Genomic DNA, 27,861 nt, shown 5'->3' on the forward strand with positions numbered 1-27,861 from the left:
CAGTTTCTTTTTGAGTGTATAAGGAGAAAGAACATCTGTTTTTCCATGTAGATCTAGAACTGTGCTGTCCAGTATGGTAGCCACTAGCCACACCTGACTATTGAACGCTTTGAATGTGGCTAGTCCAAATTGAAATGTGCTGTAAGTAGAAAATATATACCTGATTTCCAAGACTTAGTGAGATATATATATATATATATATATATATATATATATATATAAACATATCTCAATGTTTATATTGTTACATGTTGCAATGATAATATTTTTAATATATTGAGTTAAAATATAATTAATCTAACCTTTTTAACTATGGTAACTAAAAAAGTTAAATTATATCTGCAACTCACATTATATTTCTGTTAACAGCACTGGTCTAGAGAATCTTACGTGTTTTCTAGTCTTTGGCACTAGTATCTCTGAATTGTTTGCTTCCAAAGGATGTTTCAGAGTTGAATTGTCTCCAGAAGCAAAAAATGTACTTAGTTCTCCTTAACGGTCCTACTCTCTACCTAAGTATATAATATATCAAAGTTAGGAAGTGTATTCTTTGAGGAGAGGCATTGGGTTAGGGTCCCTTGTCAGATGTTTGCTAAATTGTTATTGTCCCACTTTTAAAATCTGGTTCTATCTTCACAGAGATGTCAAATCAGTTCCTCAAATGATTTTTATAGCTGAAAATTCACTGTATAAAAAGAGCAACTGGTGTTTTGCCAGCTTTTCAGTAGAATATAGTGACTTGTTCTCATAGCAGCTATGAATGGTAGAATGTATTAATAGCAACATGTTCAGCGTCTAGTTTGTTTACATCCTGAAAACTGATGGCAAGAAGGGATAACCATTTGCAATTCAATTTACTGGGGATAGACAGGCAAGCAACGTATAAAAAAGTTCTGTTTCCTACACTTACTGTATTACCTGATGTTTTGGTTTGGAGTGATGCTATGGAAGTAATTTACATTAGTAATCTATATGAAAAACAAAACACAGAAGATGAACAAATGTGTATGAATGAAACATCAGAACCAAGAAACCTTTTTTGGAACTCCTAATGGTTTGTGCTAATACTTCTTTTGGCCCCAGAATCTTTTTTTTTTTAATAAACAGCTTTATGGAGATGTCCTTCCCGTATCACACAATTCACTCTTCTAAAAGTGTATGATTCAGTGGTTTTTAGTATGTTCACAGAGTTTTGCAGTCATCACAACAGTCTAAATTGAGAACATTTTTATTTCCCCAAAGACTAACTCCATCACCTCAACCCTAGGCAAGCACTAGTCAACTTTGTGCCTATGGATTTGTGTATTGTGGACATTTCATATAAATTGAGTTATACAATATATGATCTTTCATTTAGCATGATGTTTTCAACATTCACCCATGTTGTAGCAGAATTTCATGTTTTTTCATGGTCAAATAATTTTCCAGTGTGTAGGTATACTACATTTATCCATACATCAGTCAATGGAATTTGGCTGATATGTTTTTTTAACACTTAAAGAACTAATGAAACTAGTATTTACATTCAGTAATAACTTTCCTGTATATTCCTGTATACTTCCTATATTAAGCCTCCTTGTAATTTCTTTAGGTAACTATTATTATAGTCATTACCATTATATAGGCGAATAAATGGAGTCTTGGAAAGCCCAACTAATTTACCTAAAATTATGAATCTATTAAGAAATAGAATTCAGCCTTAAACCCAGTTCATCTGACTCCAAATTGTATGTTTTCTTCCTTATTGCCACAGCCATACATTCCCCCTCCACTCCATCCCTTGGTGATTTTGTTGTAAAGAATAATTATTTTTTTAATGAATTTTTATTGGGGTATAATCGCTTTACAATGCTGTGTTCGGAGAAGGCAATGGCACCCCACTCCAGTACTCTTGCCTGGAAAATCCCATGGGCAGAGGAGCCTGGTAGGCTGCAGTCCGTGGGGTCGCTGAGGGTCAGACACAACTGAGCGACTTCACTTTCACTTTTCACTTTCATGCATTGGAGAAGGAAATGGCAACCCACTCCAGTATTCTTGCCTGGAGAATCCCAGGGACGGGGGAGCCTGGTGGGCTGCCATCTATGGGGTCTCACAGAATTGGACATGACTAAAGTGACTTAGCAGCAGCAGCAGCAGCTGTGTTAGTTTCTGCTGTATAGCAAAGTGAATCAGTTATACATATATCCGCTCTTTTAAAAATGTCCTTCTCGTTTAGGTTACCACAGAGCATTTGGTAGAGTTCCCTGTGCTATACAGTTAGGTCCTCATTAGTTATCTAAGAATAATTACTTTGCAGTTAGCCTTCTTTGTTGACTTTTTTGTGTGTGGTTGCTAGATTTAATATACTGTTTAATTTGGGAAATGGGCTTAAAAAACTTTCAGGGTAACATTTCCCAATAACTTTGTGGCTACGATGGGAATGTATTCTGGGTGATAATATACCATTGTCATTTAGCAACAGAACAATTGTTCAAGAAACAGATTGCTCAGCACAGTGATGTCCATCTATGGGAACAGGTCCAAGGTCTACTGGAGGGCTCTCTTCTCTGCCTCATGAAAAATTTCTATAATAACTTAGATAAAACCATGTTTATATTAAAAGACCTGGTTTATGACATTTGTAGAAGTCCCAAAGTTAAAATTTTTGAATTGTATCCATCTGGTAGAATCATACACAGACAATATGCTCAATAAGAACTTTATGTACTGATAACATATTTAATATATTCTCTCTCGGATTCCTTATTTTCCATAGGGTTCAGTAGCTATAGCTGGTGCTGTTATTCGCTGGCTTAGAGACAATCTTGGAATTATAAAAAGCTCCGAGGAAATTGGTGAGTATCTTCTAACAAAGGGCTGGAATCTAAATAATGAAAATTGTTAATATTTTACCCTTGCAGTCTGTTAATGCTTTGCCCTGTATTTGACATTAAACTATATGGATTCCTATTATGAGTTTGATTTATATATAAAAGACTCTTTGTGAAGATTTATAAAACAACAAATTGACATAATTAGTGGTGCTTATTCATAAACAGTCACGGTAAGGCATAAAAATTACCCAAGTGTAAAATTGAACACCGAAGATTGCCAGAATCTGCAGTTAAATTTATCTGATAAGAAAGAGCTTTAACTCTTATTAGAGTGAGAATTAAAACTCCAGAACCTGTAATTTAAATATTACTATGGCTATTTTCAAATGATAGGTAATTATTTTGAACTCCCTACCCACTCTCCTGCTTGTTTCATTTCACCTGAAGGTGAGATAATCAGGGACACATTTCTGATTAGGAATGCAGTGAAGGCCACTTCTTCATCTGCTAGTCAGCAACCTTAAAAATAGTGGAAACTGGGACTTCCTTGATGGTCCAGTAGTTAAGAATCCGCCTGCCAATGCAGGGGACACAGGATCAATCCTTGGTCCAGGAACTAAGATCCCACATGCCGTGAGGCATCTAAGCCCCTACCCCACTCCTACTGAGGCCACGTGCCCTGGAGTTTGTGCTCCACAACAAAAGAAGCCACTGCAATGAGAAACCTGTGCCCCATGTCTAGAGAGCAGCTCCCAGGCATTACAACTAGAGAAAGCCTGTGCACAGCAACGAAGACCCAGCACATCCGAAAATAAATTAAATATTTTTTAAAAAATAGTGGAAATGAGCTACAATACCTTAACAAAACGAATCCAGTTCCTTTCATTCTTGGACTGGGTTATATTTTGTAAAGGAGAAATTTGCTTTTGTTGCTCCTCATATTCTGCTACAATTAGCAACATTTTGCTGTACTGCATATTAGGAAACCAAAAGTCCTGTCCTAATATTTTAAACATGTGTGCTTGTTGATGAAAAGAAGTAGTATATATTGGAATGATTTTTTGTGTGTTTTTTTTTTTTTTGTTGTTGTTGTTGTTGTTTGTTTTTAACGTTAGAAAAACTTGCTAAAGAAGTAGGTACTTCTTATGGCTGCTATTTCGTCCCAGCATTTTCGGGGCTGTATGCACCTTATTGGGAGCCCAGTGCAAGAGGGTAAGAATTGAAAATAAGGTATGCTTTTGTCTGTCTTGATTTATTTACTATATTAGCTAAAAACTTATTGGTTGATAGTTTTCTATTTTCAAATGATTTTGAAGTATGGACGAAACCTTTTATCCTTGGGAAGTATAATTTTAGAACCTTTAAACTCCAAGAAGTTGGGACTTCCCTGGCTGTCCAGTGGTTAGGACTCCACGCTTCCACTGCAGGAGGCATGGATTCGATGCCTGGTTGAGGAACTAAATTACTGCACTGCATGCCCCATGGCATGATATAAAGAAGAACTCCAGGGACTTCCCTGGTGGTTCAGTGGCTGGAACTCTGCCCTCCCTCCCAATTCAGGGCACCTGGGTTCTAGATCCCACCTGCCACAACTAAGACCTGGTTCAGCCAAATCAATAAATAAATACTAGAAAAAATTCCACAAAGTTATGTCATCTCACAATAAGCCCTGGCTATATTCCTATTTATGTCAGTATTATTATCTTTTATCTTCAAGGCACCTGTAAGTTATGTATCAAAAGGCTATCATCTAGATGAATATTGATTTGGTTTTATATTATTGTCATCTATTCAGATAGATCATGAACTTTTTCATATGTGGATGCAACATTGTAGACTATAAGGATTTTGCCAGCTACTTAATGTTTGTGTCCAGTTTTGGCTTTTTAATGTCTTTTTCCCCCCATACACTTCTATGTACCAAATTCAACCTTTCCATATTTAGAACATTCCCGATTAATGACTCATTTATTCTGCTCTAATCTTAAAAATCTTTGTGTGTATTTTTAGGATCATCTGTGGGCTCACTCAGTTCACCAATAAATGCCATATTGCTTTTGCTGCATTAGAAGCTGTTTGTTTCCAAACTCGAGAGGTAATCAATATGGGCCTTTTTCCTGTATTTAATCCATGTTTATTATTCCTATACAAATTTTATATATATATATATGCCAGAAATTTATGAAAATTTAATAAGCTTGTTCTTGTTGTTCAGTCAGTAAGTCGTGTCTGACTCTTTGTGACCCCATGGACTGCAGCATGCCAGGCTTCCCTGTCCTTCACCATCTCCAGAGTTTGCTCAAACTCATGTCCATTGAGTCAGTGATGCCATCTAACCATCTCATCCTCTGCTGCCCCCTTCTGTTCTTGCCCTCAATCTTCCCAGCATAATCAGAAATTAAGCCTGGGGACTTCCCTAGCAGTCCAGTGATTAAGACTTCATGTTTCCACTGCAGTGGGCACGGGTTCCATCCCAGGTCAGGGAACTAAGATCCCATGGGCTGCACAGTAAGGCCAAAAGAAAAAAAAATTTTTTAATTAAGCCTGCCTAAACAGTAATGTAATAAATGCAAGTTTGTTTTCTTTTCCCAGCTGTCATTACTCTCTAAGTTCCTGTTAGCTGCTGGGCACTGGGCATTTTACAGTTGAGGGGATGCTGAGTGACACATATTAGGCAAAGGATTTGAATAGCAGCACAAACATAGACACCACGGCAGGAAATCAGGGTGCAAAATAGAGTTGTCTGGCTTGCCTGGATATAGAGGTGAGTGCAGAGGAGTGGTAAGAGAAAAGGTTGGTGGTAACCAGACCAAGGAAGACCTAGAAGAAATCTCTTTTTTCCTTCTGTAGGCTTTGGGGAGCTTTTGCGTGTTTTTAAGTAGAAGATGACTATTTTCTGAGATATTACTGTGTGGTACTTTGATGATGTTCATTGCATTGTTTTTTTTTTTTTTTTTTTTTTTTTTCAGATTTTGGACGCCATGAACCGTGACTGTGGAATTCCACTCAGCCATTTGCAGGTAGATGGTGGAATGACCAACAACAAAATCCTTATGCAGTTACAAGCAGACATTCTGTATATTCCAGTAGGTCAGTAAACCCTCATTCCTTCAAACCCCAATAGTCAAGTTTTTTTTGAAGAACTGATTTTTCAGGCATATGTAATTGCTAAGATAGTGATGTTGTTCGCTCCCCTCAGTGAAACCATCCATGCCTGAAACAACTGCTCTGGGAGCCGCCATGGCTGCAGGGGCTGCAGAAGGGGTTGGCGTCTGGAGTCTGGAGCCTGAGGACTTGTCGGCTGTCACAATGGAGCGATTTGAACCTCAGATCAACGCTGAGGGTACTTTTATTTATTTTTTTATTGAGGTAGAGTTGATTTCTAACACAATGTTGTGTTAGTTCCAGCAGTACAGCAAAGTGATTCAGTTATATATACTATGTTTTTCAGATTCTTTTCCCTTATAGGTTATTACATAATATTGAGTATAGTTCCCTGTGCTCTACAGTTATCTTTTTCAGTGAGGGTACTCGTAAAGACTGAAGATTGGTGTACTGTGAAAAGGGAGAGAGAGTTTGGTGGTTTAGTCACAAATCAAGAAATGAAATAAGATTGCAAATGTGAAGGTAATTTCATATTCAGCTGCTAAACATATTTGGCTTCATATCTGAATGAATGTAAATAAGAGAAATAGTTCCCTATTTAAAAAAAAAACCACAAATTTCTATAATCACTTTTTTACCATTCACTTCTACTGTTTATAGTCTCTTCATGTACGAGGATAACACTGCCACATTATCAGTTTTATTAATAGCCTGTTAGTGTAACCTTTTCTGACAGTGACAAGGGAGATATATAGACCACTGACCCATCATGTCTGCATTGGGTCCTCTTTAGTGCCAATGACCAGTTTTAGGACAGGATTAACTTGGCTAAGGACCATTCTGGTAACTTTTAAGCACAGCAGGGCTAGCCTGACAAAAGCAGCAACAATTTAAATCAATGAGCATTAAATATTTGACTCACTGTTGTAACAAACAAAACTAAGCCACAAGCCAGACCAATAGACTGTCCCGCCAGGCTCCTCTGTCCATGAACTATTCCAGGCAAGAATACTGGAGTGGGTTGTCAGTTCCTCCTCCAGGGGATCTTCCAGACCCAGGGATCAAATCCATGTCTTTTGCATCTCCTGCATTGGCAGGCAGATTCTTTACCACTGCGCCACCTGGGAAGCCCCAATACCTGTAATTAAGTTTGTGTACAGAAGTCAGGTTTTATATATTCAATTTGGTTTTAAACCTTTTTAAAAAGCTGTGTATAAAATGGTATCATAGAGTCCAAAAGACTGTTCTATACATCTCTGTCTCTTTTGCTGTCTCATACAGGGTTATGTTGATGTATGGCAAAACCAATACAATACTGTAAAGTAATTAGCCTCCAATTAAAATAAATAAATTTATATTTTTAAAAAATGGCATCATAGTGGATTTTGTGGTGGTTCAGATGGTAAAGAATCTGCCTGCAATGTGGGACACCTGGGTTTGATCCCTGGGTTGGGAAGATCCCCTGGAGAAGGGAACAGCTACCCACTCCAGTATTCTTGCCTGGAGAATTCCATGGACAGAGGAGCCTGGCAGGCTACAGTGCATAGGGTGACAAAGAGTTGGACATAACTGAGCAATTTACTTTCCAAGGTCCTCTGCCCTCCCCCAAAGAGAAAGCAGATCAAATAGGATTCTCCTTTCTAATTCATCACCACCTGCTTGTGAATGACCTGGTCTTAGCAGATAGCCTGTCTCCGCATCTCCTTTCATTTTGCAGACCAGGCTGAATTTCCCTCCAACTTCCACACAAGCTTCTCTCTGCAGTCACTGGCAGTCTTTGGCAACCATACTGGGATCTGAGTCCTGGTAAAGCTCCATGTCAGTTAAATACAGTGTAACAAGCGTCAGTTTAATAAGTGAAACAATTTATCAAGAATGATGAGTGAATATAAGTATAGTACTTAGAACATCTTAGTAAACTTTCTTTTTTAAAAAACTTTTTATTTTGTATTGGAGTATAGTAACTAACAGTTGTTATTGATAGTTTTAGGTGTACAGCAAAGTGACAGCCATGCATATGAAAGTGAAAGTCACTCAGTCATGTCCAACTCTTTGCGACCACATGGACTGTACAGTCCGTGGAATTCTCCAAGCCAGAATACTGGAGTGGGTAGCTGTTCCCTTCTCCAGGGGATCTTCCCAACCCAGGGATCGAACCCAGGTCTCCCACATTGCAGGCGGATTCTTTACTGTCTGAGCCACCAGGGAAGTCCAAGAATACTGGAGTGGGTAGCCTATCCCTTCTTCAGTGGATCTTCCCAGTCCAGGAATGGAACTGGGGTCTCCTGGCAGATTATTCCATACATATACATGTATCCATTCTCCCCCAGACTCCCCTCCCATCCAGTCTGCCACATAACATTGAGTAAACTGCCTTTCTTATGTATGGTTTTCCTACCTTCTATTTCTAGAAAGTGAAATTCGTTATTCTACATGGAAGAAAGCTGTGATGAAATCAATGGGTTGGGTTACAACTCAGTCTTCAGAAAGTGGTAAAAATGTTTTTATTGTTATTGCCACTTTGTCCTAGTATGTTAAATAGCTTAAGTATCTGTTTATACTTAGCAAGGCTGCTCTGAAGAATAGCATTATGATATGCTCATAGTTTCTAACATTTTGAAAACACTTTAAAGTTCTAAACATAAAATGTAAATTATCAGATCGATGTATGTGCTTAACTCCTGTCCTGCCATACCTTTCCTTATTAGTTTATTCCTGGTTGATTAGTTTATTCCTTTGATTGATAACTTAATTTTCTAAAAGTAAAAGTATTTCTAGTTTCTTCCTAATGAAAAAAAAATCAACTAAACTGTTTTTTTTTTTTTTCCTCTTCGTGACTGACTTTGCCTTTTTGGGGGGCTGTCTTCATGACTTGAACCGACCAAAAGCTATATTGATTTCAGAATACATTTCACTACTTCCTAGACTGCCCCCAAGTCCTTAGTGAGTGTATGTTGTAAGAATTCATTGAAATCAGAGGAAGAAAAGTACCAAACATAGTAAATTAGAAATGTCATAATTGGGAAATGCTCTTGGCAGAAATTAGAGGATTTTTGTTTTTAATCACTTAGGTGGGAAAGGTATCTACCATAAATAAAATATTTAGTTGTAAACAGCTCTGAGCTGCCTTTAATATTGAAACAGCCTTTAACATACCTTTAATATGGCTTGATAATCCTTTGCTAAATACAAGATTTGGAATTTAATGAATGAAACAATGGCCAATAATATTTTGAAGCATATAGTTTAAGAGAGAAGAGTTTATAAATGAAATATAGCCTGCCTTCCAACCCCAAAGTGAGTATAGAACCACTTTTTTAAAAAATTATTTATTTATTGGCTGCACCGGTGCTTAGTTGCAGCATGTGGGATCTAGTTCCCTGTCTAGGGGTCAAACCCAGGCTCCCGTCATTAGGAGCCCAGAGTCTTAGCCACTGGATCACCAGGGAAGTCCCAAGAACCACTTTTAATGTATCTAGCTTTTCAGACGGAGAAGGCAATGGCACCCCACTCCAGTACTCTCACCTGGAAAATCCCATGGATGGAAGAGCCTGGTGGGCTGCAGTCCATGGGGTCGCTAAGAGTCGGACATGACTGAGCGACTTCACTTTCACTTTTCACTTTCATGCATTGGAGAAGGAAATGGCAACCCACTCCAGTGTTCTTGCCTGGAGAATCCCAGGGACGGCGGAGCCTGGTGGGCTGCCATCTATGGGGTTGCACAGAGTCGGACATGACTGAAGCGACTTAGCAGCAGCAGCAGCTTTTCAGAGAAGCTTCTGGGATCATCCTGTTTCTACTTGAAGCTTTTGTTTATTCTCCTAAATAAGCTTTAGGCTTAATATCCATTGTCTTTAAATCTTTTGTTCTGAGACCCACCTTTCTTTCTAAGATGGTGACAAAGCCTTTCTTGCTAAGACTGTTTGCAGTTTTGAGACCTTTTATAGTTAAACTTCTCAATCATAGGTATTTTTTGTAGCACAGTGCTAGTTGCTTTGAAGGATGCAATAGCCGTGCACTCTGATTTATTTTCTGGTTGCCATCAATTAAAAGCTGATGAAAATGAGTTCTGTGATTTCTTTGACTAGTTGTATTTTTTTTAATGGCATAGAAACTTCCCTGGCAGTCCGTGGTTGAGACTCCAAACTTCCAATGCATGGGGCACAGGTTCATCTCTGGTCAGTGAACAAGATCCCGCATGCTCCCCAAAAATAAATAAATAAAATGTATTTTATTTATTTTATGGCCAAAAAAATATTATATGGCCAAATAAATAAATAAAATGGCACAATTCAACCTGTTCCCCTCCCTCGCCATATCCGCCTCCATGTCAATGCCACACGTACTTCTTCCTTACTTGCAGTTGAGGATATAATTTTAATTGCCAAGTTTCCACAAAGCCAATTGATCATTTTCTGTTTGCTTTACCTTATTGTCAGGGAACGTAAAATGCCAAGAAAAAGTGAATGAAAGAAAATTACACGATTTTTTTTGTTTCTGCCTTCAGAATTGATGATAAAATAATTTGATTTTTTGAGAGCTTTCGATTTTTCAAACTTGGTGTTTGTTTCAGTTAGGCTGCAGTGTATTTAAGGCAAACTGTGAAAACGATTTGTAGTAGATTTATGAAAAGCATTCATGTACAACATTTTGAGAGTCTCTAAAACTGTATAATAATCCAGATAACAATATTCAATTAGTGAAATGCTGATTGTTCCTCAACCAATGTAAGCTATGTAATAATAGTACAGATAGAATCCTATTTTGATGATCTCATAAGGCTATTCAAATTGCTACCTGGCCTCTTACCCTCCTTAAATAGTTTTAATTTATGGGAAGAATATTATGTTAGCTTAATTTCCAAAGCATATTGCCAATTTTGAAGCATTCATATTTATTTTCTTGTTTGTAACTATATTTGAATGGAGTGTAAAGAATTTTTAACATACATTTAATATGTTTAAAATGTAGAAATGATTGGAGATTTAATATTTTTTGGAGAGAGCTTATGATAAATAATGACTTCATGACTTTGTACTCCAAACCCACCAAAATAACATTTTTTTTTCAAAAAGTGTTAAATGTTCAAGATACATAATGTTTAAATTCAAGAAAAGCCTATGTCTGTATCTATCTAGCTATTCTTTAAAGGAAATGTTTTTAATCAGGTTAGAAAATATCAAAACAATTGTGTTCTCAGACAATATTTTAAATATAGATAATACAGTTTAGTTTTTAAATTATATAGTAACATTACTTTTCAGGTTCATTTTGTTATACCAACTGTGTGTAAAAAAGAAAATGAAACCAACAGGGTTTGAAATTCATTTTCAAACTAATGAATTGGACTAATATAACTCTTCTCTGATAGCCAAAGGATCTATAATTTTAATCTGGATGGGGAATGGTATTGCTCACTTAGTATCTTTTGGGAAAGAACCAAGAAAGCTAAAATCAGCAGCCTCCCAAAAAGAAAGTTCTCCTTCAGCTTTCTTTGGCTTTGCCAGTGGAAGGTTTATGTTGGTCTATATGCTCTATGTTCTTGCTGTTTGTGGCATGCTATCTGTATTGTTTGTTAACTGTCATAAGCCCTCAATTTTGATTCTGGTTTTGATTTAAAGTAATAACTCTTTGCTAGCTTTTATGAATATACTATTTTTATAACTTTTTTTTGCTATCATGTGATTCTTAACACAAATATTGTAATTATGTGTCTCTCTTTTGGTTTGCTTGACTGGAATTCCCTCCTACTCGGATGACAACAGGTGACCCTAGTATCTTCTGTAGTCTGCCCTTGGGCTTTTTTATAGTGAGTAGCGTGGTAATGTTAATCGGAGCAAGGTACCTCTCAGGTCAGTTCCTCTTTAAATTAGACAATTATATGAGTTAGCATTAATGTATTTGTGTATAAATGAACAGAAAGTTTTCAGTATTTTTCCTTCTTCCTGTTCTTAGGAACCTGGAAAATCTGTTGAAGGTCTAGTTAATAGACCATTTAATTCAGAATTAAGGACTGTGACTCTGCTTTTATTCTCTTTGATTTTTAGTAGATGATTTTCTTTGAGGGGCTACATTCTGCTGGCACGTGCAGCAGTAAGCACAAGTACTACTGTTCATGCTTAAATGAAAGGATGTTCAGAGTGGTAGATGAAATGTATAGTATTTGAAATCAATTGAACTGTCTTTCAAATGTACTTAAGTTGTTTTTCATACTTATGAAAATCTGCTACAGAAGTCTTAATATTTCAATCCTGGTAAGACTTTTGGCCAGAGTATGTTAGCAGAGTTTCTGTAAAACTCTAAACCTGGGGAAATTTATTGTCACTTTTATTTTAGTTAAGAGAATACATTGGTGAACTGAAATTTTTTTTAAATTATTGCTGAAATAAATTGGTGAAATTCAAACTGAATTATTATTTTTGCATATTCTGAATATTCTTATAATAGTAAAATTGCTCAGTACATTATAAAACTCACTGCGTAACCAGCATTAATTTAAATATAATAATCATTTTTGGAAGTTGTTCCTGATGATAGTTCAGTTTTTCTTCAAATTATTGGCCTAAATGGAAATGACGTATTTCATGTTGCTAAGAAAGTGAAACATTTAAAAAAATCTTAATTAGGGAGTTGGATTATTTCTCTTAATTAATTACAAGATGACCTGGGTTTAAAATGTAAAAAATTTTTATATATATGGGAGAACATCTGTTTTTAGAAGTCTGACAAGCATTAATCAGATTGGCATCATCACTAAAGCACTATATATAAATATAGAATGAAAAGTTATTTATATTAGAAAGGGAATAAAAATTATCTACATTAGCAGAACATTAAATTATCTTTTAAATCATGATAAAATTTCAGTTATGTGCATGAAAATTTAAAATTAGATTTACCATTTTCTGTATTCTTCATGTTTATAATAAATTTGTTCAAATATTTTTCTTCCGTAATAACCATTCCTTATGTTGGTATTAGTGCTTTACATACTACAAAAGGCTTCTGTATACATAAATCTGTACAGAATTAGCAGATGCTTATTTTCTTCTGCTTCTCAGGAATGTTTGGTGGAAGTGTCTGAGTATTTCCCAGAAGAACTGTAATTTAATTTTTTTTTAATTCTGTTTTAGAAAAAGTTCTATTTTTTTCTTTATCCTGAGGTTTTTGTTTTGTTTTGTTTTTGGCTGCATTATGGTGGTCTGGAAGAGAAAAGAAAATAGCATTGCAGCTGAATATTTTCATTGATATTTTTTTCCCTTCTGTTTCCCTTTGATACCAGTACAGAATGAAAAAGCTTGGTCTTTAAAAAAATAGGATATATAACATATCTCTAAGCTGAAGGATACAGTAAATGTCCAAATTCCTAGACTTCCAAAATACATATGATTGCCATCTTTAGGATCTCTCTTGGTAACATATACTGAGATTTGAGAAAAATTGGAATGACTTTTCTTGGTAAACAGTTAGCAGTAGTGTTCATTTGCTAATTTTGAAATTGGCCCAGTTATATTTGTTGCATTTTACCTGTGAAGCAATATTTAGGAACCATATGGAATTTCTAGCTCAATAATGATTGAATCATCTTCATTGCTTTAACTCCTAAATTGCATGTATATTATTATTGACATATATGATTTTTGTCCAATTTTAGGTATGCCGTAAATACTACCAACTCATGGATTCCAAAGATGCGAGCTCTTTACCTATGGAGAGAATCCAGTGATTCAGTCTCTTAATGTGACGACACTATTCATAAACTGATTTTATTTATAAGCCACTTGCTGCATGATCCTCCAAGTAGACCTGTGGCTTGAAATAAAGAAAATGCAGCAGAAAGAATGCTATAGAAACATTGGGTGTTTTTTTTAACAGCACTAGTTAAGATTGGACCAGCCGCCTTTGGGGCTGACCCCCTCCTTTGCAATCATTTCCTGCCTCATTTCCTGTAAGATCTAGAAAGAATTCATATCCTGTCCATTGGAATTTTTTATCACATATATTCAGACTCTTATGGGCCAGGATTTGATTCCTGCACTACACACACTTCATTAAGGGGCTATTACTAACCGGCTAAAAATCTGTGATTTTTTGTTTGCTTCTTTTTAACAGACTCCCCTACCCAAAGTCCTCTTTTCTGCTTATTAGGGAGACCACAACATCTTCACTAAATGTTTAAATGGAAGCCTCTACTAAATTCTTAAAATAGAAATTTAGTACCCTCATTCCTTAGGCATTTTTCTAAAAAGTATTTGCCAAAACTGAAAATTCTTCATGTATTTTACATGGTCTCACTAATTATACTGAATTGCTGCTATCTGGATCTTATAGGGAAGAACACTTTCTTTTCTCGTTCATCTCTCTTTTTTATATTTTTACATTGTGTATAACATACATGCCTCTATATTTTGTATAATGAGGGTAGCCCATTTATAAATTAAGAATACATGTTCTCACTAATTACACTGAATTTCTGTCAGGATCTTATAGGGAAGAACACTTCCTTCTCTTTTCATCTCTCCTTTTTATATTTCTTACTTTGTATGTGTAACATACATGCATTTATATTTTATATACTGAGGGTAGCCCATTTATAAATTAAGAACACATTGTATTCAGTGGATTCTAATGGGGCTGGTCTTAAGTGGACCACTATGTGTATAAATATTTTGGGGAAAACAGCTGTATACATTTTTGGGCAATGGTTATACATATTATTTACCAGGAGAAGCTTTCTTGAAGAGCCAACATTTAAAATTTAAGTATATGTTCTATGTGAATAAAAGAAAATGTACTTTATTGTGACTATAATTTCTTATACCATACTTTTATATGCTAAAAAAAAACCTGTGGAATAGTATAGCAAATATTGTTTTCAAATACAAGCACTGAGTCCATATAAAGTTTGCTTTTCCTTTGACATATATTTAGATCTATTTAGGATCCTTTTGAGGGGATATCAAAAAAAGTTTACAAACTTAAGTAGAAAAAAAAAGCCAAGAATCTCTTTCCATCTAAGTGTGTTATAAATTGCTGATAAGTAATTAAAATTTCTATTTGAGATGATAATATGCTTATGGACATATTATTAATACAACAGAAAAATGGTTTAATTGATAGAAAAAGCTTCCAGTAAACCCAAGAATTTCCTTCTCGCTGCACCCACAACCAAGAAATTCTCAAAAAATTTATTGTGAGGCATTATAACAATTTACCTAACCTAGCTTCTCAATGTCAATTTTAAAATAATCTTAAGATTAATTTTTTTTACTACAAACAATAAAATACTGCCTCCTAATTATTTTCTTCAGTGATGAAAATGGAAAAATATTTATATATTTATATATATTAATATAAAAGGTTTTGTTTTGTTTGGAATGAATGGTAGTTTGCATTTTCAGTTCTGATTATGCTGTTTGTAAATTATTGAATCTGCTGGGTTTTATTGGTGCAGCTGCCACTTTAGTGACATAAATGTTACAGAAAGGTACTATGAAATTATTACTTTGTGGCAAGGACACTTTTAAACATCGTTTGTTTCTACAAAGGTAGTTTGAGTTAATGTAAATAACTGTGAAAATCATTGTTCCGATAATTTTAAGATTAATTAATTTTCTATAAATTGTGATATTTATAAATGTTTGAAATGATACACGTTGATATTTAATGATAAATTTACTTAAAATAAATTGACCCTCATTCTTACTTGCATTTCTCATTTACAGACTAGAACTTAGATCAAAGTTAATTGAGAAAGATGGTTCAGGAAACGTTCAGGAAACAGCTCAGCTGTTAGCCCTTGATAAGGCACACACTGAAGAATTAACCAACAGCTGAAGAAGCAGTTTCTGGGATGATGAGCACCTTACTTGTTCTGTCAAAAAAGACTACATTGCCCCATCTCAGCATCCAGAAAATGCCCCGGTGAGGTCAGCATCTGTTCTCAATAGGGTCTTGCAGTCATGGCTAACCATGACTTACTGGTTCCACTCTATGCTTCAGTTCCTCTCTACCTGGGTGAGTTGGTGGAGTCAAGTATGCCATTATTCTCTGAACTCAATCACCAACACCTCAATCTTCTGTTCTCCAGGTAATCAGTAACATAAATAATGCATTTTTGCTCCTGTAATAATATCTTAGAATTTTTTTTAGTGTGTTTCTTTTAAAATGCCTAAGTCTCAGTTCTTTGGCTTATAGGTATTTTGTATCCTGTGGGAATGAAGAATGATTGCAATTTAGGAGGAACCATGAAACAAAAGATGTCATAGCACAGACACTATAACAGCAATGGTAGTCAAGTAGGTAGTTTTTACCTCATAGTGTCTAATCATAAATAGAAGTGCAAAAATTACTATTTTTATAGCTTTAATAAGGTATAATTGATATATAGAAAACTGTACATATTTAAAGTATATACTTTGATGAGCTTGGACTTCATGCATACACCCATTATCCCATCACCAAAATCAAGGTTATAAACATACCAGTCACTTCCAAAAATTTCCTGGTGTCCCTTTTGCTTTCTGTGTTTGTATGTTTAAGAATGCTTAACATGAAATCTACCCTCTTAGATTTTTAAATGCACAATAGCGTATTGTTAACTATGGCACTAAAAGTTGTACAGCAATCTCTAGGACTTAATCATCTTGTGTAACTAACTTCATACCCATTGAACAATTCCCCATTTCCCCTCTCACCCCACCCCCTGCTAACCACCAATCTCCTATTTCTGTTTGACTTTTTAAGATTCCACACATAAAGTAAGATTACACAATACTTCTTTTTGTGTCCAGTTTATTTCACTTAGCATAATCTAAATTTGTACCAGTGTATCAAATTTGGTACATTGATGTTGCAAACAGTAGAATTTCCTTCTTTTTAAGGCTGATCAAGATTCCATTGTATGTATATACTACATTTTCTTTATCCATTCATCTGTCAATGGACATTTGGGTTGTATCTATATCTTGGCTGTTGTGAATAATGCTGCAGTGAACCTGGGAGTGTAGATATCCTGATTTCGATTCTTTGGGATATATACTCAAAAGTAGAATTGCTAGATCATATGGTAGTTCTATTTTTAATTTTTTGAGGAATCGTTCATACGGTTTTCCATAGTGGCTGCACCATTTTACATTCCCACCAACAGTGTAAAAGTGTTCCAAGAATTAGTTTTTAACTAGAACTTTGTAATAGCTTGTTTTAACTGTACTTTTTAAATAAGGAAGTTTACTTGATCTGTTCTTGCAACCTACAATTCATCAGGTCACATAATAGGCATTACTGGAAAACTGAGTGAGTTTCAAAACCAACTTGATTGCTACTTGATCTATACTTTATAGGTACATATCTTAGCTCTGGTCTTACGTTAAAGGATAAGATGTGTTAAGTATCACAGACAAAGAACTCTCACCAGTGTTTCTAAAGATTTCCTTGTCATCAGATTTAGTGAAAATGACCTAATAACTTAAATTTGGGGACTATAAAGATAAATATTCTGAGAAGCAGAAGATAGGTTAAAAACAAGTTGCTCATGTTAATTGGCTATACCCTAATATGAAATAAAAAGTTTTTTTACAAAGTTTTTAAAAACTAGTTGCTCAATTAATTTTAATTAATTTTTGGCCATGCCACATTGCGGTGCAGAATGTTAGGTCCCTAAGCAGGGATTGAAATCTTGCCCCTTGCAGCAGAAGCTCAGAGTCTTAACCACTGTACCACTAGGGAAGCCCCTGCAAATCTAAATTTTTGAGCTTAAATTCAGAGGCCACTGTACACAAATGTTCATGACAGCATTATTCATAATAGCGCAAGAGAAAACAACTGTCTTATCAATTGATGAATGGTAAATGAAAGGTGAGATATCCATACAAGGGAATATTATTCACATGTAAAAATGATAAGGTACCACACACATACTACAACATAAATGAATCTTGAAAACTGCACAGAGTGAAAAAAGTCATACAAAAAGCCACATAGTGTATGATTCAGATTGCGTGAAATGTCCAGAATAGACAAATCCACAGGGACAGAAGGTGGATTAGTGGCTGCCAGAGTCTGGGGCGGGAGTTGGTGTGGGGAGGGGAAAAGGGACATGACTGCTAATGGACAGGATTTCTTTTGGGTTGATGATTGCACAACCTTGTGAATATACTAAAAACTGAAGCATACACTTTAAAGGAGTGTATTTATGGTATATGAATTATACCTCAATGAAAGTGTAATTTGCATTTATGTAAAATAGATATATTTGACTAGTCCCTGACAGCATGTGAGCTTATAGTCCCTGAAATGAACCCTCTGAAGGAAATAAATTTTATTTGTTCCTCAAAAATATGGAGGTTAATAAATATATCTCCTTTTTATTTCACTTTCACTAACTCTTTTTCAAGTATCTAATATTGGAAATAAGAAAAATCCTTTAGTCACTAATACATAAAAGATTATGAAGAAATAGAAGATCTGGGCTCCCATTCAGCTTCCCAGGGATTTTCATGGTTTGTCCAATAGAATATTACTGATCAAAAGGATACAACTAACTCGTTTTCCCCAAAGACTTGGTAAATGAGGAGGCAGTCTTCTGAACATATTAAGTAAAACATATGACAATAATTACCAGTAACTTGTAGTTTAGAAACTGTGCTGTGTCTTATTTTTCTTGAAGGTTTAATCTCATCTTTCTCCTCAAGCTCATTTTAAACCTTCAGCCTTTTATTAATTTACCACCACGTCTCTTTCTTTACTACAGTGTGTATAGGAGAAAACAATGTCTGTTTGCCACCTACCTCTTCAAATAAGTAAATCTAATTCAAATGACAGTGAATATTTGCAAGTTCATTCTCTACATCACTGGTTTCTCAACAGCCAAGGGACCTCTTTGTAAAATGAGCATTCTTGTCCGTTTAATTTTTGATCAAATTGTTTGTTGGAAATGAATAATACTGTTCTTAGAAAAATTGGAAAATAAGAGGTTAGAAAGAAGGGTAGAAAATCATCCAGACTCGTAAATAATACTTGTGGTTATTTTAATTTTTTCCCTAAACTTTAAGGTGGTATTTTCACAGATCTTGGATGTTCATAAATGTTGTATAAAAATTTTAACCTGCAAAACAACACAACGTATCATGTATGTGAACACATACAGTTGAACTAGAAGTATGAAACTTGGAGAGGGATGATAGATAACCAAGTTTTGGATGGTGGTTACCTCTGAAAGGCAGAGCATGGAATTAGGCAAGAGACTTACTGGAACCTGAGAAGTTGTGTTTCTTAAAAAATTAAAAGACTTAAAGCAAACATAGCAAAATCTTAAGATTTGACTGAGTGATGGGAGTATGGATTTTTTTTTACTATATCCTCTACTTTTCTGTATGCTTGAACTATTTCATAGTAAAAAGATAAGGTGAAAAAAAAGACAATGTATCATCATCCTAATTATATGTATTAAAGTCCATTAGTGTAATCTTGTTTATCCTGACACTTTTCCCAATTAAAAGGGCTGAAATCTTACTGATCTTCTGGCACAATTATTTCAAGCACCTCATATAAAGCATCAGTATTAGAATAAATAATGTATATTAGAAATTATATCCTTAACCATCCATTTGTTGTGAATTCCATGACTCAGAAAAAATACTTATTTGTCTTATTTCCAGTATAGAACCTTCCAACAAATTTGAATTGTACTACTGTCAGCCCACCACATTCAGAATTATATATTAAGGCTAGAAAATTTCTGGGCCAGAAAGTCTCCATTCTAGATATAGGTTTATTATCAAGGGAGAAAGAGCACTGCCATTATACTGGATTTCAAATTGGGCACAAGACCTGTTTTATTCTATTTCAGGTTCTAGTTCATTACAGTTGAAAGAAAGCACTGAATTATAAAATTGGATGAAATTGGCTTCCTTTCAAACGTGTTTAAAAGACCACAAAGACATGGGCAAAATAAAATGGTGCAGTGACAATCTAATACCTTCTATGGAGGGAAAGTCAGGCTCGGAAACTGAACAATTATCCCCACAATATTCAAAGAACTTTTAATGGCTGTCATATTTCATCTCGGGAGTTGTGGTAATTTATTTATTCACTCTGGGATTACTTCTGTGAACTTTTTTTTTTAACCCAAGTTCCTAGGTCAGAGCCTTGGGGGGTGGGGACAGACTCCTTTAGAGCTACTGAGCTTCCTGACACCACCATTCCATTCTTGGCACCCATTCCCTTCAAGCCTGCACCTGCCTCATTCCTCAGGTTCCTCAGCTGGAATCAATCGCCCGCCCCTCCAGCCCATCCCCCCATGACATTAGTCAACCAATAAGCCATCGCTGGGTGCTCAGCCCAGCGCCAGCAGCACAAGGGCACCCAAGAGAAAAGGGCTTGACCTGTCTTCAAGGACCCTGCAGTCTGTCTGGAGAAGTAAGTCATACACAGTAAGAACCAAGGAGGTGTTGCACTGAGGGAAGGGTGCCAGAGGAGCAGAGAGGATGGGTTGCTGGGAGCTGTTCACTTGTGCTGGATTTCTTTTTCCCCATTGTGGCTGGGTATTTCACTTCTCTTTACTCACTGGGAGGTAAGACTGATATTTAGTCGCTTTATCTAATAGATTTTTTAAGGATTTGTGGCCCACGACTGGAAGAACTGGTGAAGGCACAAGTGTTAACATGGATTTCTTTCATCTGATCATAGTAGACAGGATTTCAAATGTAATGTGGTTTTTTTTCTTTAGTTGAGTTGTACTTTGGAAGCTGTAATGGCAATGTTAAGTAATTATAACATGGAAGGATGCTAAGCCATTTCTACTGAATTGTCTCAGATATACAATCACAGTGTGTACCATACAAGATTCCCCTATGTTTTCAAAGTCCATGACTTGAAGTCTAAAATTTTTTGTCGGCTTGCTAAAGGTCATGTGGAATAGAAAGAAGCTGGCTTGTTAGAAACAAATTCAACCGCTAGGTGGCGCTGTTTTCAACACTCAAGGCATTTCTGTTTCTTAGGTAGCCTTCCTTTCCATCATTGTGCGCTGCAGAAGTGGCTGGTATACTTGTTTGGGGTAATCATAATTACATGATAGCATTATAGTGATCATGTGCGATCGCTACAATGATGTCCAGGATGCCTTCATACTGCTGCTGCTGCTGCTGCTAAGTCACTTCTTTCATGTCCGACTCTGTGCGACCCCGTAGACGGCCGCCCACCAGGCTCCCCCGTCCCTGGGATTCTCCAGGCAAGAACACTGGAGTGGGTTGCCATTTCCTTCTGCAATGCATGAAAGTGAAAAGGAAGTCGCTCAGTCGTGTCTGACCCTCAGCGACCCCATCGACTGCAGCCTACCAGGCTCCTCCGTTCATGGGATTTTCCAGTCAAGAGTACTGGAGTGGGTGCCATCGCCTTCTCCACCTTCATGCTGCTGCTGCTGCTGCTGCTGCTGCTGCTGCTGCTAAGTCGCTTCAGTCGTGTCCGACTCTGTGCGACCCCATAGACGGCAGCCCACCAGGCTCCCCCGTGCCTGGGATTCTCCAGGCAAGAACACTGGAGTGGGTTGCCATTTCCTTCAATGTAGGAAAGTGAAAGTGAAGTCGCTCAGTCCTGTCGGACTCTTAGCGACCCCATGGACTGCAGCCCACCAGGCTCCTCAGTCCATGGGATTTTCCAGGCAAGAGTGCTGGAGTGGGGTGCCATTGCCTTCTGCGGCCTTCATGCTAGGATCATAAAAAAACAAAGGCTTCAGTGAAGCCATTACTCCACTTATACTTTCCTACTGTTTTGGTATTTCTTAGGCTTTTCAGCTCATGAAAAAACTCAGATTTATAGATAATTTTCTTCATCATCTATAATTTAACAATTTAAAGCGGAAATATCTCTGCTAAGTACACATTATTACTCTCCTAAACTTAGTCATAAAAATAGAATCATAGAAAAAATCATAAACAACTTTGGAATTGAGTCATCCAAATTAATTTTTATCTAAGAGAAGTAATGATACTCTGCTTTGCATTGTACTGTCTTCATAGTTGGCCTATTTTATGTAAAGAAGCTTTTTAAAATACCTCTCTGTTCATAGTTGACTCTTGGGATGACATAGTAGAATCAACCAATTCCAAGGAAAAAATTGTGCACTGATTCTTTTCCCTAATACCAACCAAATTATTTACATTCTTTATTTTATTGTTTCTGCCTCACTTATGTGGTTCTAGAACATTATAAAGAATCTGTTTATAGCAATCCACAAATATGACCAAATCAAGACAAAATTGTGTTAATTGTACCTGGTATTGATCACAACATTATTGTCTCAATACCAAGCAAGTATCTTAAAACTCCATTATCCTGGAGAAGGAAATGGCAACCCATTCCAGTATTCTTGCCTTGGAAATCCCATTAACAGCGAAGCCTGATGGGGTCCATGGGGTCGCAAAAGAGTCAGACACACCTTAGTAACTAAGACAAAAACAATATGCTAAGTGAAACAAGTCAGATTGAGAAAGACAAGTACTGTATGAGATCTCTTATATGTGGAACTAAAATATACAACAAACCTTGAGGAAATAAACTTGATAAACTTTTAGCCAGACTTATTAAGAAAAAAGAAGAATAAAATCAACAAAATCAGAAATGAAAAAGGAGAGGTTACAACAGACAATGCAAAGAAATAGAGGAAAACAACAGAATGGGAAAGACTAGAGATCTCTCAAAGAAAATTAGAGATACCAAGGGAACATTTCATGCAAAGATGGGCTCGATAAAGGACAGAAATGGTATGGACCTAACAGAATCAGAAGATATTAAGAAGAGGTGGCAAGAATACATAGAAGAACTGTACAAAAAAGATCTTCATGACCCAGATAATCACGATGGTGTGATCACTGACCTAGAGCCAGACATCCTGGAATGTGAAGTCAAATGGGCCTTAGAAAGCATCACTATGAACAAAGCTAGTGGAGGTGATGGAATTCCAGTTGAGCTATTTCAAATCCTGAAAGATGATGCTGTGAAAGTGCTGCACTCAATATGCCAGCAAATGTGGAAAACAGCAGTGGCCACAGGACTGGAAAAGGTCAGTTTTCATTCCAATCCCCAAGAAAGGCAATGCCAAAGAGTGCTCAAACTACCGCACAATTGCACTCATCTCACACGCTAGTAAAGTAATGCTCAAAATTCTCCAAGCCAGGCTTCAGCAATATGTGAACTGTGAACTTCCTGATGTTCAAGCTGGTTTTAGAAAAGGCAGAGGAACAAGAGATCAAATTGCCAACATCCGCTGGATCATGAAAAAGCAAGAGAGTTCCAGAAAACATCTATTTCTGCTTTATTGACTATGCCAAAGCCTTTGACTGTGTGGATCACAATAAGCTGGGGAAAATTCTGAAAGAGATGGGCATACCATACCACCTGATCTGCCTCTTGAGAAATTTGTATGGAGGTCAGGAAGCAATAGTTAGAACTGGACATGGAACAACAGAGTGGTTCCAAATAGGAAATGGAATACGTCAAGGCTGTATATTGTCACCTTGTTTATTTAACTTATACGCAGAGTACATCATGAGAAACGCTGGACTGGAAGAAACACAAGCTGGAATCAAGATTGCTGGGGGAAATATCACTAACCTCAGATATGCAGATGACACCACCCTTATGGCAGAAAGTGAAGAGGAACTAAAAAACCTCTTGATGAAAGTGAAAGTGGAGAGTGAAAAAGTTAGCTTAAAGCTCAACATTCAGAAAACGAAGATCATGGCACCCGGTCCCATCACTTCATGGGAAATAGATGGGGAAACAGTGGAAACAGTGTCAGACTTTATTTTTTTTGGGCTCCAAAATCACTGCAGATGGTGACTGCAGCCATGAAATTAAAAGACGCTTACTCCTTGGAAGGAAAGTTATGACCAACCTAGATAGCATATTCAAAAGCAGAGACATTACTTTGCCAACAAAGGTTCGTCTAGTCAAGGCTATGGTTTTTCCTGTGGTCATGTATGGATGTGAGAGTTGGACTGTGAAGAAGGCTGAGCGCCGAAGAATTGATGCTTTTGAACTGTGGTGTTGGAGAAGACTCTTGAGAGTCCCTTGGACTGCAAGGAGATCCAACCAGTCCATTCTGAAGGAGATCAGCCCTGGGATCTCTTTGGAAGGAATGATGCTAAAGCTGAAACTCCAGTACTTTGGCCACCTCATGGGAAGTGTTGACTCATTGGAAACGACTCTGATGCTGGGAGGGATTGGGGGCAGGAGGAGAAGGGGACGACAGAGGATGAGATGGCTGGATGACATCACTGACTCGATGGATGTGCGTCTGGGTAAACTCCGGGAGTTGGTGATGGACAGGGAGGCCTGGTGTGCTGCAATTCATGGGGTCGCAAAGAGTCAGACACGACTGAGTGACTGAACTGAACTGAACTGAACTGACAACAGACAATGCAGAAATATGAAGGATTATAAGAGACTATTATGAGCAACTATATGGCAATAGAATGGATACCCTGAAAGAAATGGACAGATTCTTAGAAACGTTCAATCTTCCAAGCCTGAACCTGGAAGAAATAGAAATTATGAACAACCCAATTACAGGCACTGAAATCGAAACTGTGATCAAAAATCTCCCAAAAAACAAAAGCCCAGGACCAAATGGCTTCACAGATGAATTCTGTCAAACATTTAGAGAAGAGCTAATGCCTATCCTTCTAAAACTCTTTCAAAAAATTGCAGAAAAAGGAACACTTCCAAACTCTATGAGGCCACCAATACCCTGATACCAAAACCATACAAAGACAACACAAAAAAACTACAGGCCAATATCACTGATGAACATAGATGCAAAAATCCAGAAAAAAATTTTAGCAAACAAAATTCATTAACACGTCAAAAAGCTCATACACCATGAGAAGTTGGGTTTATTGTAGAGATGCAAGGATTCTTCAATATAGGCAAATCAATCAATGTGATACACCATGTTAACAAACTGAAAGATCAAAACCATATGATCATCTCAATAGATGCAGAAAAAGCCTTTGACAAAACTCAGCACCCATTTATGATTAAAACTCCTCAAAAATGGGCACAGAAGGAACCTACCTCAACATAGTAAAGGTCATATATGATAAGCCTACAGCAAACATTATTGTCAATGGTGAAAAAGCTGCAAGCATTCGCTGTAAGATCAGGGACAAGACAAGGGTGTCCATTCTCACCACTATTATTCAACATAGTTTTGGAAGTCCTACCTATGGCAATCAAGGAAGAAAAAGAAATAAAAGTAATCCAGATCAGAAAATAAGTAAAGCTCTCACTGTTTGCAGGTGACATAATAATATATATAGAAAACCCTAAAGATACTATCAGAAAATTACTAGAAGTTATCAGTGAATTTAGCAAAGTCACAGGATACAAAATCAAGACACAGAAATCACTTGCATTCCTATATACTAACAATTAAAAATCAGAAATCAAGGAATCAATCCCATTCACCATTGCAACAAAAAGAATAAAATATCTAGGAATAAACCTACCTAAGGAGACAAAAGAACTGTATACAGAAAATTATAAGACACTGATGAAAGAAATCAAAGACAACATAAACAGATGGAGAGATATTCCATGTTCCTGGATAGGAAGAATCAATATTGTGAACATGACTATACTACCAAATGCAATCTACAGATTCAATGTGATACCTATCAAATTACTAATGACATTTTTCACAGAACTAGAACAAAAAATTTCACAATTCATATGGAAACACAAAAGACCCCAAATATCTAAAGCAGTCTTGAGAAAGAAGAATGGAGCTGGAGGAATCAACCTTCCTGACTTCACATTATACTTCAAAGAAACAGTCATCAAGACACTATGGTACTGGCACAAAAACAGAAATATAGACCAATGGAACAAGATTGAAAGACCAGAAATAAACCCACACACCTATGGGTACCTTATATTTGACAAAGGAGGCAAGAATATACAATGCGGCAAAGATAGCCTCTTCAATAAATGGTGCTGAGACGACTGGACAGCTACATGTAAAAGAATGAAATTAGAACACTTCCTAACACCATATACAAAGATAAACTCAAAATGGATTAAAGACCTAAATGTAAGACCAGGAACTATAAAATTCTTAGAGGATAACATACGCAGAACACTCTGTGACATAAATCAAAGCAAGATCCTCTATGTCCCACCTCCTGGAGTAAAGGAAATAAAAGTAAACAAATGGGACCTGATTAAACTTAAAAGCTTTTGCACAGCAAAGAAAACTATAAGCAAGGTGAAAAGACAACCCTCAGAATGGGAGAAAATAATAGCAAATGAAACAACTGACAAAGGATTAATTTTCAAAATATACAAGCAGCTCATACAACTCAATGCCAGAAAAAGAAACAACCCAATCAAAAAGTGGAAAAAGACCTAAACAGACATTTCTCCAAAGAAGACATACAGATGGCTAACAAACACATGAACAGATGCTCAACATTGCTCATTATTAGAGAAATGCAAATCAAAACTACAATGAGATATCAACTTACACCAGTCAGAATGGCCCTCATCAAAAAGTGTACAAACAATAAATGCCGGAGAGGGTGTGGAGAAAAGGGAACACTCTTGCACTGTTGGTGGGAATGTAAATTGATACAGCCACTATGGAAGATTTTTTAAGATTCCTTAAAAAACTAGGAATAAAACTGCCATATGACCTCACAATCCCACTCCTAGGCATATGTCCTGAGGAAACCAAAATTGAAAGAGACACATGTATCCCATTGTTCATTGAAGCACTATTTACAATTGCTAGAACATGGAAGCAACCTAGATGTCCATTGACAGATGAATGGATAAAGAAGTTGTGGTACATCTACACAATGGAATATTACTCAGCCATAAAAAGCAATGCATTTGAGTCAGTTCTAATGAGGTGGATGAACCTAGAGCCTATTACACAGAGTTAAGTAAGTCAGAAAGAGAATGATAAATATTGTATACTAATGCATATATATGGAATCTAGAAAGCTGGTACTGATGAATTTTTTTCAGGGAAGCAATGGAAGAACAGACATAGAGAACAGACTTATGGACATGGGGAGAGGGGAGGAGATGGGTGAACTATATGGAGAGAGTAACATGGAAACTTCCATTACCATATGTAAAATAGATAGTCAATGGGAATTTGCTGTATGACTCAGGGAACTCAAACAGGGGCTCTGCATCAACCCAGAGGTATAGGATGGGGAGGGAGATGAGAGGGAGGTTCAAGAGGAAGGAGACATGTATACCTATGGCTGATTCATGTTGATGTATGGTAGAAAACAACAAAATTCTGTAAAGCAATTATCCTTCAATTAAAAAATAAAAAATATACAACAAACTAATGATTATAACAAAAAGAAGCAGACTTACGGATATAGGGAACAAACTAGTGGTTATCCTCGGGGAGGGAGATGAGGGCCATATAGGGGTGAGGGAGTGGGAGGTACAAAATGTTGGATGTAAGAGTCTACAAGGATGTATTGTACAACATGGGGAATATAGCCAGTATTTGGTAAACACTGTAAGTGGAATATAAACTTTAAGATTTTCATTAAAAAATTGTAATTTTTAAATGGAGAAAAATCTCCATTATCATTTTCATTAGCTTTGTACATATTGCTGCTACTGCTGCTGCAAAGTCGCTTCAGTCGTGTCCGACTCTGTGCTACCCTGAGAATCATTTCCTAGGCAGGTTGATAAGGAGTCTAGGGGTCCCCAAGGAGAGAGGGGTCTGGAATTCTCAAGGAGGAAGAAAGGACAAACTTTTTTTCTTTCTCCACATTCCTTAGGATTATATAACAATAATGTATCCTGCCTAAGGACAGTCTTTGGATTCAACCTTCTGTTATCTTAAAATGTTAATTATGGGAGTAGACCTGGTCTTTACAAGGATGTATCTTGCCTGAGGACAGTGTTATCT

At 36.6% G+C, this 27,861-nt stretch overlaps 1 protein-coding gene across 6 annotated transcripts in view; it reads left to right on the plus strand.

Moving 5' to 3' along the window:
* The window catches only part of GK (glycerol kinase), a 77,317-nt gene extending 60,623 nt beyond the window's left edge, over window positions 1-16,694 (plus strand). For 4 of the 6 annotated variants that reach the window (XM_027533801.1, XM_027533802.1, XM_027533803.1 and 1 more), the window contains 8 exons: window positions 2,756-2,834; window positions 3,929-4,025; window positions 4,824-4,908; window positions 5,783-5,903; window positions 6,013-6,156; window positions 8,330-8,410; window positions 11,684-11,770; window positions 13,573-16,694. In XM_027533801.1, coding sequence (XP_027389602.1) covers window positions 2,756-2,834; window positions 3,929-4,025; window positions 4,824-4,908; window positions 5,783-5,903; window positions 6,013-6,156; window positions 8,330-8,410; window positions 11,684-11,770; window positions 13,573-13,583 — 705 coding nt within the window. In that variant the 3' untranslated portion in view covers window positions 13,584-16,694. The remainder of the gene's footprint in view (window positions 1-2,755; window positions 2,835-3,928; window positions 4,026-4,823; window positions 4,909-5,782; window positions 5,904-6,012; window positions 6,157-8,329; window positions 8,411-11,683; window positions 11,771-13,572) is intronic. The other 2 variants (XM_027533804.1, XM_027533807.1) reach the window with 1 other exon arrangement.
* Window positions 16,695-27,861: the final 11,167 nt, after the last annotated feature.

The sequence above is a fragment of the Bos indicus x Bos taurus genome, chromosome X, assembly GCF_003369695.1.
Source record: "Bos indicus x Bos taurus breed Angus x Brahman F1 hybrid chromosome X, Bos_hybrid_MaternalHap_v2.0, whole genome shotgun sequence".
Taxonomy (NCBI): Eukaryota; Metazoa; Chordata; class Mammalia; order Artiodactyla; family Bovidae; genus Bos; species Bos indicus x Bos taurus.